This window comes from Aspergillus pseudodeflectus (assembly GCF_044049435.1).
Source record: "Aspergillus pseudodeflectus strain CBS 756.74 chromosome Unknown BJX68scaffold_43, whole genome shotgun sequence".
Lineage (NCBI taxonomy): Eukaryota > Fungi > Ascomycota > Eurotiomycetes > Eurotiales > Aspergillaceae > Aspergillus > Aspergillus pseudodeflectus.
The window spans coordinates 237,960-250,553 of NW_027263819.1; the positions used below are offsets into that span (position 1 = coordinate 237,960).

The following is a 12,594-nucleotide window of genomic DNA, read 5'->3' on the forward strand; positions in this document are numbered from 1 at the left end:
GATTCACCTTGGTCCGATTCACCTTGGTCCGATTCACCTTGGTCCGATTCACCTTGGTCCGATTCGCCTTGGTCTGATAGACCTTCGTCTGATGTATAATCATTCGCTCCATACTCTGACGCCAAGTCATTGAATGATTGATAGTCATCCCATGTACCCCCAGCGTCCTCTTCGTCATCATGACCCACCACCCACAGACCCGTTTCGCCGCCTGTAGATTCACTGTAAAGCACATCTCGTTTTGCAACAAGCCACAGCGGATCCAGTACGTCCTTGGCTGCCAACAGTGTTGACGGTATCTTCAGAGCCTTACGAACCTCCTTATCAGAGCATGAGGCCTGAGACTCTTGGTTTAACAGTTCGTGACACACACCGAGCGCAAAGGGGCCAACCAGATGAATCTCCGCCATTGCGTCAAAGAGGCCTAAAAAATGCGGACGGTCAGTGGCCATTGCCAGTCGGATACCAGACGTTTAGCAATGGCCCTGGATTTCTGTATCGCAGTCCGCAGGGCACCAACCTCTATAGGGCCCCGAGGAAAGGTCCCACTCTCTTTGACTAGAAGTCGGAAGACTGTTGTCCGCTCCCAAGCGGCGATGGCAAGACAAGGTCGAGGGAAAAAATCGGATCGCAGTAGCAGATTGACAAAGTCCTTGCGCTCGGGCCTAACTGCATTGACCCAGGCATCACTGTTGTCAACAATGCGAGGCAGGCCATTGATAACACGACTGTCATTGTCGCTGAAATTTCGATAATCAGGGTCATCTTCATTGTAATCGGGCGAGAATTCCGCACAGAGATCCACCACCGCGCCCTCCTCAATCAACGACGACACCGCACCCACCGTGCTGGATAATACAGCTCTCAATAGAGGCGTCAGGCCATGCTGATTGACTTGATCGAGCTTTGCCCCGTTCTTTATCAGCACCCTTGCCGCCTTCATCTTGCCGAGACTCAGAGCCCTGAGCAGCGGCGTGTCGCCCTTGTCGTCAACGGGGTCTGGCGATGCGCCACGCTCGAGTAACAGGCTGACCATTTCGGCATGGTTGCTCCATGGAAATCTGTGCTCTGCTTGTTATTTCAGCCTCATCAAGGGGTTCTTTTTCCTGGGCCCACCCTGAACCAGTGGTACAATTACCAATATGGCTGCTAGTCTTGTCGGCCATCATGATTGCAGGCCGAAGAATCTTGATCTGGAATGCATACTCCTCCACAATCTATCACAATCTGAGCCAGCAAGGAGAACTGTTGGAACCTCCAGCATTTCTGATCTGCCTTTTGGCCCATTCAGAGACTGCCCCGTTTTGGAATTGTTGTTGGGTCCAAGCGGCCCCGCCCATTCTTTGTCTTGAAGCCAGACTGTGTCTCACAGATTAAACAAGGTTGGCGATAATACGAAGATGCTCCTATCAAGCTAAAGAAAATCGCACTTTGGTGACAAAGAGTTCTTTCCAATCCAACAGATATCTGCATTGCTATCACCTCCCTGCTGGATAGATGCGATCTGTATGTTCTTCAGGATACTAGCCGCCCTGATAAATAGAATCGCGCAACGTTAAACAAGGCGAGGTAAGTTATAGAACGTCCAAATGAGCGATGCGGGATCTAGAGGTAGTTCTGAGAAATGGTAGATTACAGGGATTGGCACGTTGTGTAACGAGGTGTCCTACGGGACTAAATCCGGGGTAATGAGTTAGTCATGGTTGGCCATGGATGACATGCCCTCTTGATCTTCTCCAGGGCGCAGGGGTCTCTCCCCATTCCTTCCCGCCCGTCTTCTTGCTCTACTAATACTCAAAGTGACAAAATGGCCCATTCACCAGAGAGCAGTCGTGCTGAGATTTCCTGTCACTTGTGTCGCAAGTAAGTCTCGGCCACACAGATCCGCTCCGCAGCACGCCTGACTTCGAAGCTAACCGAGTATTCAGACGCAAGGTCAAATGGTGGGTCTAAGATAGAGGAATATCCGGAAGGATTTAGCCTCGCTAACAAGACCGTGAACAGCGACCGCACCTTCCCCCATTGCCTGGTCTGTGAGCAGATCGAGCAGCCCTGCACTTACCCTCCCGGCCCGCTCAAGCCCGGTCCCAAGCTCGGTTCACTGCACCGCAAGAGACGAGTGCGCAGCAAGTTCGGTGGAGAGAACTGTCTGACGGGCCAAGGATGGGTGGGAGCTGTGGCTGCTGGTCATCAACCTTTAACGTTGGATGATGAAGGGGAGGAAGACGAGGTCGAGCCGGATGCGCAGGATGGCGACGATGCAGCCCCGGCCACCGAGGTCAAAACCGTTGATCTGGCGTTTATCTTGCATCCATCTCATGAGCCGTCTCCGCCTAATAGTGAACCTGGTGCATCGCCCGTAGCGGTGGTTGATGACCACTCGGAGGATATCTTACGGCAAACGCGTGCTGCCCTGGGGATGGACCGGGCAGAGATTGAGAACTTGTGAGTTATCCTAAAAAGAGAAGGAAGGCATCTAACAGTGCTCAGCATCAACATATACTTTGACAACATGGTGGCAATCAATCTGTTCCACGAGCCCAGCTTCTCCGAAAAGCTGGCTGCTATGAAATGCCCGACCCAAGCCGCGGCCCTCCTGGCTGCCATGTTCACCTTCTGCGCGCGCTTTTCCCACCAAGGCGAACCACAAGAAGAAACCAACTGTCGGGCGACCCATTATCTCAACCTCGCCTTGCGACTGATCGACGACGCGATGAAGGAATGTGGCGATCGGACCCCGCCGTTGTGTGTGCTCCAGGCGGCCATTCTGACTGCCTTTTGCCAGCTGACTCAGGGTGTTCTGGGCCGTGCATGGCGGACCCTTGGGACCTGCGTCCGGCTCGCATATGAGATGAACCTGCATCTGGTTGATGTGCAGCACCCGCGAAATGTCGTGGATATAGACCGGTGGTGTGCGGACGAAGAGAAGCGCCGGGCGTGGTGGGCCATCTGGGAAATGGACGTCTTTGCCACGGCGATTCGACGAACCCCGACGGCGGTCGCCTGGTCGCAGATGGAGGTTCTGCTGCCAATCGAAGACGAGTACTGGTTTGCGCGGACCCCGCGGTCGAGCTGTTTCTTCCAGCAGGACCCAACCCGTCGGTGGCAGGCTCTCGAAGGCAGTGGGAACGAGTCTGCCAAAGCCTGGTTCATTGTCATCAACTCGCTGATGAAGGAGGCCCAGCGTATCTCCAGCCCTCGCGGGGTTCCGGGCCGGCGGCCCCAGTCGGAGACAGTCAATGAAGCCCGCCAGCATCTCGAGGTCATCGCCAATGCCGTTCGGTGTTTCCAGCTGGCGCTGCCCAGTCACCTCAAATACATGCAGCAACCTCTGGGATTCGAGGCTCGCAAGCCAGGCGAGGTTACATCGCAGCGCCAGGCGCATTGCTCCATCTACAACATCTACGTTATGATCCACCTCGCGCGATTGATGATCTGCCGCTACGACGTGTTCAAGGGCCGCTTCCGCGTCAATCTCCCCACCAGTCGTGAGGGTTGCAACGACGACAGCCCCTGCACCGCAAATGATGGCCAGCATCCAAGGGCAAGGGAGTACTTTGACGCCGCCGGCGACATATTGGCCATCATCCACCGCAGCAGCGATGACCACGTTCGCTACATCCATCCCTTTCTTTCCAACGCAATTTGGCTCGCATCGGCTGTCAATCTGATGCGCAGCCAGCTCTGTTCACCAGCGGGCACGCTGCGGTCGGTTCTTCGCTCGCGATATCAGGTCCTGCATCTGACGTACAAGAAGTGTGTTAGCTTCTGGGAGATGAATACCGCTGTTCAGCAAAGTTTGGAGACACTTGAAGCGCAGGTTGAGGCGTGGCAGCAGCAGCAGCAAGGGAGTAAAACGCCTGGGAGCCTAGAGAGAGACAATAGTCTGGCTGATAATTCACTCACACACCTTGGGGCGAGTGCCCAAAGCGACGCACAGGCAGATGTGGTAGCTTTATTAGAACCGTCCACAGCGCAAGAGGACCATCGTATGTGTACACCACCACCGTTCCCCACTCCACCACCATACGGCACCAGAATCCCAATATCAAACTGGCAGCCGCAGCCGCAATCACAGGCGCAGAGCTTCAAAGACACATTTGACGCACCAATGCTGGACCTCCTCCCACCAATCGATACTCAACCAATGGCCGGTCCGCTACTCTCCTCCAATACCTTGATCGACCCCTTGTTCCTCTTCGCCAGCAACCCCCCGCTACAACAACTGCTCGATCCTAATGGGTTTCTGTTGGATTTGGAGTCGGGTGCGGGGTGGGGGGCACCGCCGCCGGATATGCAAGATATGTTTTGATATCTATATCGTATAAAAGCTCTATCTAGAGCTGTGGCGACATTCGTGGTACCCGTGAGACGAAATTGACCTCAGTACCTTGGGCAGCCTCTCCGCCCAAACTGTCCAGAACTTCCAGGCCACAAAACTAATCGAGCCCGATGACGATTACGCCGCTCGCCTTTACTTCGTGCACCCGCTCCAGTGGACAGTTCGGGTCTACCCAGTCGCCTCTAAAGCCAATTGAATGGGCTTGAAGCCGTACCGGAGCCTACTGGTTACAATCCCCGCGGCCTCCTTCTACCAGTCCCCCATCGTCCCCGTGGAGAGCGTAAAAAATCGATTAAAGATGCTCTAGGCCAGAGTACCACTCCCAATGAGCTTCTCTACGATATTTATTGAGTTTGATACTGTATATGAGCAACATGAGAAGTCAATGTCGTTGATCGGGATATTTGCGCTCTCTTGACAGACCTTCCGCGAATGCTCCGAGTTAGCCTTATGGGTGGGGAGTGCGACAGGGGGCCCTCGCCTCGACCAGGGGCATGGTATATGCACCAAAAGGTGCGAATACCCTGGTCACAGTCCGTTTATTTCACAGATGGCGTATTGTGATTGAATGACTAACGGCTAATTGCTTATTCACCATGTATCTTGACTATATCTTCCTAGAACACATCAAAGCCAAGTACTCAAAGCTCGTTCCAGTATATCCGGGTTTTAATTACATGCGCCAGCAACACGATCATTGTCCTCACGTCCTGTTGTAGGTCAATGGTGTAGTCGCAGCTAGCAACGACCCATGATCCCTCATCCAGATTCCATTCACTAAAGACATACTTGTTCAGAGGAATCTCTCCTTCCTGGCCAGCGCGTCGTGCATGTAGAATCCTGGGCAGGTGACAGGCGCACAGACATTTTACACCAGGCATTGGGATATAGTTATTTCTAATGCCAGCTACTAGGGTCTCTGTATCCGTCTAATATTAACAGGCAATGGTATAGAAAGAAAGTTCATTATCCTGGTCAACTAGTGAGCTTAGGCTGTTGGGCCGGTTTGGGTGGTGGGCAGCAAGGCTGGCAGGAGAAATAGCAGCGAAGAAGTATGCCTAGTTATAGGTTGAACCGTTAGTGCTAACTACTGAGTATCCAACCAGCGTCATGGCCCGCTGCGAAATCCCTTGGGGCCTTTTCATCTTATTGCGGCATCATGGAATGGCCTGATATATTGCCTACAGTTGATATCCGTCGCTTGATGCCATTATGGGGAAGAATAATCCTCAACCGCACCCGGATTGAATCATTGGGTCGCCAACTCCGGGATTCATTCTAACTTGACTACAATCTACAATTTCCGTACATATGCGTTACCAGCAGGGAGCGGTCACTGCCCCTACACAACGTGCTGGAGAATGGCTAGGGATAGCAGGAGCAAGAAACCGGTGTATATCCCGTTAATGCAACCTCATGACAATAAATAGATGCATATCCAATGGCAGTGCTTTTTGACTTTTTTTTGTAAGAGGAGGTCCAGCGGCTACGTACATATTCACATGGCCGGCGCCCTAGTTGGAAATGCGGGTTATTTCTCAGGCCGAGTTTGGCTGGGTGGCGCGAGGTGGAAACGGACTGGCTGGTGGTTTGGTTTCAAGTCGCGGTTTATCTGGGGTCTGGTCTGTGGGCATGGCAGGCTTAGAGGTTTGTACCTCGTGGAAAAGATCACAATGATATGGCCTGTGCTCACTTCCCCAAGATGGAGCCAAGAGGTAACCATGTGCATGGGACTGGCACATGCTGTAATACACCCTCATGCTTCTGGGACTATAGACGTGTATGACAGGCTGCCTAGCCCTCCACTGCTGCCCCGTGCTGGACGGACCTTTCGTACCTGTGCGACGTCCGAATTCTGGGGTCCGGGGACTAAAGCAACATATAAGCCGGCTTGTTGCAGGTATAACGGGAGTCTCTATCGCAAGATTCACCCAGGAGTATATATTACATGCTATCCTTGTTCTAGACATGTTGCTCTCCACCCTTCTGACCCTCCTCGCGCTTTTCAGCACTGTGTCCGCCTGGTGCGGCGCTTCCGAGCCTTCCACAGAAGGCCTCGCCATCCACCGCGAGCTCCGAGACAAGGAAGCCTCTGGGGGCATCCACCCTCGCCAGACGGACGGAAACCAGGTAGAGGTGTACGTGCACGTCTTCGCACATGACGACTCGGACAGCACGATCGCCCGAGACGTGGGACAGCAGGTATGATACACACCACACAGCGCAAGGACAAGCAATCTGCCCCCTTGCATAATACCTAAAGAGAGGAGAGGGGGGTGGGGGGGACTAGACTAACTGCAAGGCGCGGGCTCGCACAGATCTACGTCCTCAACCAAGTCTTTCAACCCACGGGCTTCAGCTTCATCCTCGCGGGCGCCGACCGCCAAGTGATTGGCGACCTCGCACCCGTGTGGTACGGCAACGCCGCCGATGCCCAGATCAAGCAGTACGGCGTCGGCGGGATCCAGACGCTGAATTTTTACATTGTGCCGCAGGTTGCGTATAGCTATGCGGGGTATGCGTGAGTCTGTCCGCTTGGCCAGGCTCTTGTTGCTGCGTATTAGATCAAACATGATTGCGGACCTGCAGGACCTTCCCTTGGGACGCTGCCAACAACACCCAGCGAGACGGCGTGGTCATGGGCAGGCAGTATATACCCGGCGGAAGCGCCTCGGGCACAAACACGGGTAAAGTAGGTGGCCATGAGGCTGGGCATTGGCTGGGCTTGTTGCATACCTTTCAGGGGGGATGCGATGGCGGGGATGAGGTGGATGATACGCCGCCCGAGACGTCGCCGGCGAGGGGGTGTCCTTTGGTATGTATACTCTAGTACTCCCATAAGGAGGCTTTGTCATGGGCAAATGTGCTATATGCGTTTAGGGCCGGGCTAACGACAGTCTTTTAGGTTCGCGACACTTGTCCGGACGAGGGGCGAGACCCGATCCATAACCACATGGACTACACAAACGACGCGTGCCGCTTCCAATGGACTGCGGGGCAGATTGAGCGCATGCATAACATGTGGACGCTTTTCAGGGGGAATGACGCGGAGGATCCGGGCACGGAGGTGGATCCTGGGAGTAGTAGCTAGAGTGTGTAAAGATGAGTTGAGATTGGTACTTGATGGGTAATCCTGTTCTAGTTTGAGTAGGCGAAACTATATATTTGTGGAAGTTACCAAGAGCTATGTAGGGGAAAGAGAGTTTTGGAACTGTTGAATTCCGGAACTATCCTAGGAGATATATCGCCCTTATATAACTGATGTTACAAACGCACCGCGTTTGTCACCAAACGAATAACGACCAGGATGTTGGCCGATGTCTCAGATACTTAAGCGCCGCCCCACACGGGATAGACGCGGCTCTCCGCACCGCCTCTTCGGTGTCGACAATATTCAGCAGGTTCGCCTTAGTGTAAGTCATGAAAAAGTTTCTCAAGACAAAAGGGATATCAACAGCTTGTCATGCTATCCGACTAGTTAACGTAGCGCACTGTCCAAAAAGGTTGCTATCAAGTTTCTCGGCCATTGATATATGGTACGTGCATCCAGTGGGGGTCGAAAGTAGGGCTTCTCATCCCTTACTAATACTTCAGCCATGTCTGGTTGACAAATTAGCAGAAGAGCCTCCACGTCATGGCCAACGCCCGATGACCACATCTATGATGCACCGGAAAACATGCCGGACAGGGCCTGCCATCTTATTCCGGAGTAAGGTTAATTAATATAAAACCAACACAAACGTTTTGATCGAATCTAGAGTCAGGGTCAGGTATTGTTATTGAAAATGTCATCCACTCGCTCACTCAATATCCCCGCTTCTAAATCAACGGTGCAAGTGTCTATCATCGACACCACCTTCGATGCCAAATTCCCCGCTGCCTATTTTATGGGCCCGCCGATCAAAGGCTTCGATGAATTGACGGCGGTTGCGTATGCCTTTCTCGTCAAGCATGTTGACTCGGCTGGCGAGGAGCGGAGTATTCTGTTCGACCTTGGTACGCCCAAGGATGTGGTGAACGATTTCCCGCCCAAGGTGGCTGAATGGTTCATGGGGATGGGGTTCATGCGAGTGGAGAAATATGTTTCGGAGATTCTTGAAGAGAATAATGTCGCTCTTGATAGTATTGAGGCGATTATCTGGAGGTATTTCCTTGCCCAACCAGCCCTCCTCCATGCCCCTCTATAGAAAGCTCACATCGACTGCAGCCACGCACACATGGACCACGTGGGCCGCCCCTCGCTCTTCCCCACAACCACAAAACTAATAGTCGGCCCGGGGATTAAACAAGCCTTCTTCCCCGGGTACCCCACTGCACCCGACTCGCAAATCCTGTCGCGTGAGTTCGCCGGTCGCGAAGTCGCTGAACTGTCACTCCCCGAGTTTAGTTTGGACATTGGCGGCCTCAAAGCGCTCGACTACTTTGGTGACGGGAGCTTCTACCTTCTCTCAGCCCCAGGACACGCGATTGGGCATCTTAATGCTTTGGCCCGTACGACGGACAACACGTTCCTTTACTTAGCTGGTGACAGCGTCCATCACCTCGCTGAACTTCGACCACACGCGGCCAGTCACCTCCCTCAATCTGTTGCTCTGCGTGGTAGCAGCCGCTGTTGCCCCGGGACAGCTTTCCATGCCATCCATCCTCTATCAGACATAACCAAGGTCCCAGACCGCTACCACGAACCTCTTGGCTACCCAGACAGCACTCCCGATACCGCGCCATTCTTTACAATCTCACAGACGCCGACTGGGGAGTCGCTGGCGTCTGACATCGACGACGCGCGCGCTACGATCAAAGCTGTGCAGAGGTTTGATGCGGACGAGAATGTCTTTGTCGTTGCGGCTCATGACGCGAGTATACGTGAGATCTTGGACTTGTTTCCGAGAGCGGCGAATGATTGGAAGGTAAAGGGGTTGAAGGAGGCGGGGCGTTGGTTATTCCTTGGTGATTTTGAGGAGGCGCTGAGGCTGGCGGGGGAGAATGTAGGCGATAATACTGGGGCTGCTTGAAATTCAAAGAACCAAGGTGATGGTCAAGTAGAGCGCTTCGATCGATATACAACACTCTGTGTTTTCTTTTCTTTTACTTGCTAGATTTGGGCTGAAATGCTGGAGAAGGTCAGGATACTCAGAAAGGTGCGAGTATGGTGTCTCTGGATCATCAATAAAGAGTGCCAAGATAGTACGACGCCAGAGGCTTATGTAGCGGTTGGTTAGTTCAAATATTCCAAGGACGTCATTAAGTTGCAGTATCGCATTGATAGATCAAGTTCAAGGAATCTTTACTCTAAATCTAAACTCTCTATGATTGATTATTCCTTCTCCTCCCCAGGCATTCCCTGCAGGTACAAAGCCAGGAACCCATGTATCTTTAGAGTCTACGCCACGCCTAGAGCTTTTTTAATCTCTCGCTTTGATCAAATAACTATCAATGGATCTTCGCAAGACCTTTATAGCCCTTTCAAGCCGCATAGGCTAGAGCCGAAATCCAGTGGAGATGCTTGGGATATGATATGGCAGATAAGCTGGGAGGATTCAGAGCGCCATTCGTTTCTGGTACTATGATATTGTGTTCACGTGGTGTGGTGAGGCCAAAAGACTCTTGCCAAGCGTAAATTTTGACCTCCACTGTTGGCGGCCCGAGGCATTAGTGCAGCCTGATATAGTTAGCGCTTCCCCGCCCTCCTTGAAGATTCCGGTAAAGTAATGACATTGTGACCTGCTACCATAATCGATACAACGGTGATAAGATGGCTGGTGGTCGGGGGAACAGATTCGGCGCGAGATGAATTCTTATGCTGTTGACAAGAGCCCTGAGGTGCTTCGCGCGCCCCTCCACAGTACGCCCGACTCCCACTCGGTACACGAAAATATTGCCGAGAATCGACACAGCGCCGAAGCTGCAGGAGAGGATTCAAGCATGATCAATGAGTGGGTTCAAGAAGAAGCGCCTTGGCGGGCATTTGCTAGATATAGCTAATGACACGAAGGAAAACCTGACTTGACCTAACAACAACACTGCCTCTTATGAGGCTAATTCTTTAGATACTAGTGGCATCAATGCTGGAGATTCCGTCCGCATTATCAGAATTTTGAGCTTCAAGGGTAGCCCAGCAGAGGAACCAGCGCCAGTCTGCTCGCGCTGCACAACGCGCTCAGCAATTCAATCAATATTATTCCACGGCGGAGTCTCTATCTACTGACATCAATGAACCTCCACCAACCTACTTTCCTCCAGAAGAACTATCCATTGCCACTGAGGTTGAGCAACTTCTACCAACCCTTCACCTAGTCGCCTAGTCGTTTCGTGGCACTTATGGGTTTCGGTCGTGTCCCTTCTTGGGCCCCGCCGAGTGGGGTCACCATCAGCAAGCAGTATGTGTCTGTTGTTTGTTGATCTGTCGTAATAGTACATTGACACGCCATCATATACCCCCATATGCATCAACAATCCTCACTTTCACTCTCAATCTGAGCCAACGAACCCGCCGAAATCTTCTGACTCGCCCCCAACCTCGGAAAAGCGAACAACCTCAACTCATCCACCACTCTCTCCCTAAACTGCCTCGCCAACTCCACCCTCCCTTCCCCATTTCCTTTCCCAGCGTCAAACCTCCCCTGCAAACACCTGAGCACAACCTCCTGAAATGCCTCACCAACTCCAAACCCCAAATGCTCCTTCGCCCTCTTCACCAATGCCTTCTGCACCTCAAACGCCGCATTACTCGATGTTGACGACACCACATTCACCATACTCCCTGCCTTCCGCCACATACCTAGTTCGAGGAGTACCACGCCGAGAGCGTAGATATCGTGTATGGGGCCGAATGATTCTGTTGGTACGCCCCAGCGTTGTGGATGGCGGTAGATGTTGCGTGCGAGGTTGGTATCCGTATTAAACGAGGACGTGGCGTCGATTGGGCGGGCGTAGTCGAAGCCGTAGAGGAACCATTGGGCAGGGAGGATGTGGGTGGAGTCGCTCTCGTCGTCTGGAGGGGACTTTGGCTCGTAGAAGAGGATGTTGTCGCTACGGATACTTCCGTGCACCCAGTTCACTGTGTGGAGGCGGTCGAGGACTGCTGCTAGCTGATACGCGATTTGGAGGCGTTCGTCAAGGGAGGGCCCAGTTGTGGAGGAGCGTTTGGGGAGACAGTCGAGGAGGGAGAAAGGGCGTGGGGATAGCGTGGGTGGGATGTGGTAGAGGAGAGATGTTTCGCTTTTGTCGACCCATTGCATCCAGGCGACGCATTGGGGGACGGTGGGTTCCATGTTGTGGAGGTTTTCGAGGATGGAGCAGAGTTGGTTCAGGCGGCGGGTCACGGTGGTTCGTTGGGTTTCTGTGAGTCCTGCATCGCGTTTTCGGGAGTCCACTACGACGACGTTGTTGTCGTATCTGCCGAGTTTGAGGGTGCTGTGGTCGCCAATGGCGCTTTGGTTTTGGAGAGCTGACCACGGTTTCTCAAAGTCTGATATTTCTGCGGAGATCTGGGGAAGCTGCGGTTGTGTTGCGCGTGAAGACGCCTTGATTGCATCTCGTATTCCCAACTTTTGTACTTCTGGTCTTCCAATGTGAGAATCCATAAGAGAAAGTCGAGATTGATGGGTCAGAAGGTGCACTTCGATGAGCCGAATGGCTTTGTCATTCCACATCTCAAACTCCATGTAGAAGTTGGTCAGACGAGCCTTGTCTTTGAATATCCAACGCAATATTGATGTCTTAGACTTTAACACTTCTTTATTTTTGGGTTTTGAATCCGGCAATAGTGTTGCATTCAAGGCCTCAATTTGAAGTCGCTTCATATCTTCAGAAAGCAATTCATGTCCTGAGACTGTCGTTTCCGAGCCTAAAACCCGCTGTTCCAGAGGTAAGTAGTTCGAAATAGTACCAGCATAACCCTCGAATACTCGATGAATGCTCAATTGAGCACTTCGGTCTAACTGGTCAAAGAATGAAGGGTCCTGAGCGTTCGGAACACGCGCAAAGAGGAGATCACGTAGCTGGAGCGTAACGGCCTTCTCTGTAGTCAGTTTAGCGATGAGCTTGGAGCGGTCGGAATCGAATTGTTTTGCGTCTGTAATGATGGTCGAGACTTTGTCGTATGTGCGAACCAGCCCCTCGACGAAGCCGAATGTCGCGAACGCTAAACCCACTATATCCATTTTCGAGTCTAGTGATGATCCACTGGGTGGTATTCAGGGGCGAGGACAATATTTCAATGATGCTGATAGAAATGTGAAGATCACAAAACT

At 52.5% G+C, this 12,594-nt stretch overlaps 5 protein-coding genes across 5 annotated transcripts; 3 read left to right on the forward strand and 2 right to left on the reverse strand.

Moving 5' to 3' along the window:
* Positions 1-424: 424 nt before the first annotated feature.
* Positions 425-1,036, reverse strand: BJX68DRAFT_269906 (ankyrin repeat domain-containing protein; the record flags this gene model as incomplete). The annotated part of the gene is made up of 1 exon (XM_071046470.1): positions 425-1,036. One exon carries the CDS (start codon positions 1,034-1,036, stop codon positions 425-427), a length of 612 nt encoding a protein of 203 aa, XP_070895946.1.
* A 1,476-nt stretch (positions 1,037-2,512) lies between these two features.
* BJX68DRAFT_257294 (fungal specific transcription factor domain-containing protein) lies at positions 2,513-3,779 on the forward strand (the record flags this gene model as incomplete). Its single annotated transcript, XM_071043312.1, has 2 exons — positions 2,513-3,708; positions 3,755-3,779. 2 exons carry the CDS (start codon positions 2,513-2,515, stop codon positions 3,777-3,779), a joined length of 1,221 nt encoding a protein of 406 aa, XP_070895947.1.
* A 2,531-nt stretch (positions 3,780-6,310) lies between these two features.
* BJX68DRAFT_269908 (zinc metalloprotease) lies at positions 6,311-7,433 on the forward strand (the record flags this gene model as incomplete). Its single annotated transcript, XM_071046471.1, has 4 exons — positions 6,311-6,544; positions 6,661-6,863; positions 6,932-7,157; positions 7,248-7,433. 4 exons carry the CDS (start codon positions 6,311-6,313, stop codon positions 7,431-7,433), a joined length of 849 nt encoding a protein of 282 aa, XP_070895948.1.
* Positions 7,434-8,127: 694 nt separating this feature from the next.
* On the forward strand, positions 8,128-9,354 carry BJX68DRAFT_269909 (MBL fold metallo-hydrolase; the record flags this gene model as incomplete). The annotated part of the gene is made up of 2 exons (XM_071046472.1): positions 8,128-8,486; positions 8,550-9,354. The coding sequence occupies 2 exons, from the start codon at positions 8,128-8,130 to the stop codon at positions 9,352-9,354; spliced, it is 1,164 nt and encodes a 387-aa protein (XP_070895949.1).
* Positions 9,355-10,529: 1,175 nt separating this feature from the next.
* On the reverse strand, positions 10,530-12,583 carry BJX68DRAFT_152646 (uncharacterized protein). Its single transcript, XM_071036693.1, has one exon. It carries the CDS (start codon positions 12,502-12,504, stop codon positions 10,789-10,791), a length of 1,716 nt encoding a protein of 571 aa, XP_070895950.1. The 5' UTR covers positions 12,505-12,583; the 3' UTR covers positions 10,530-10,788.
* Positions 12,584-12,594: the final 11 nt, after the last annotated feature.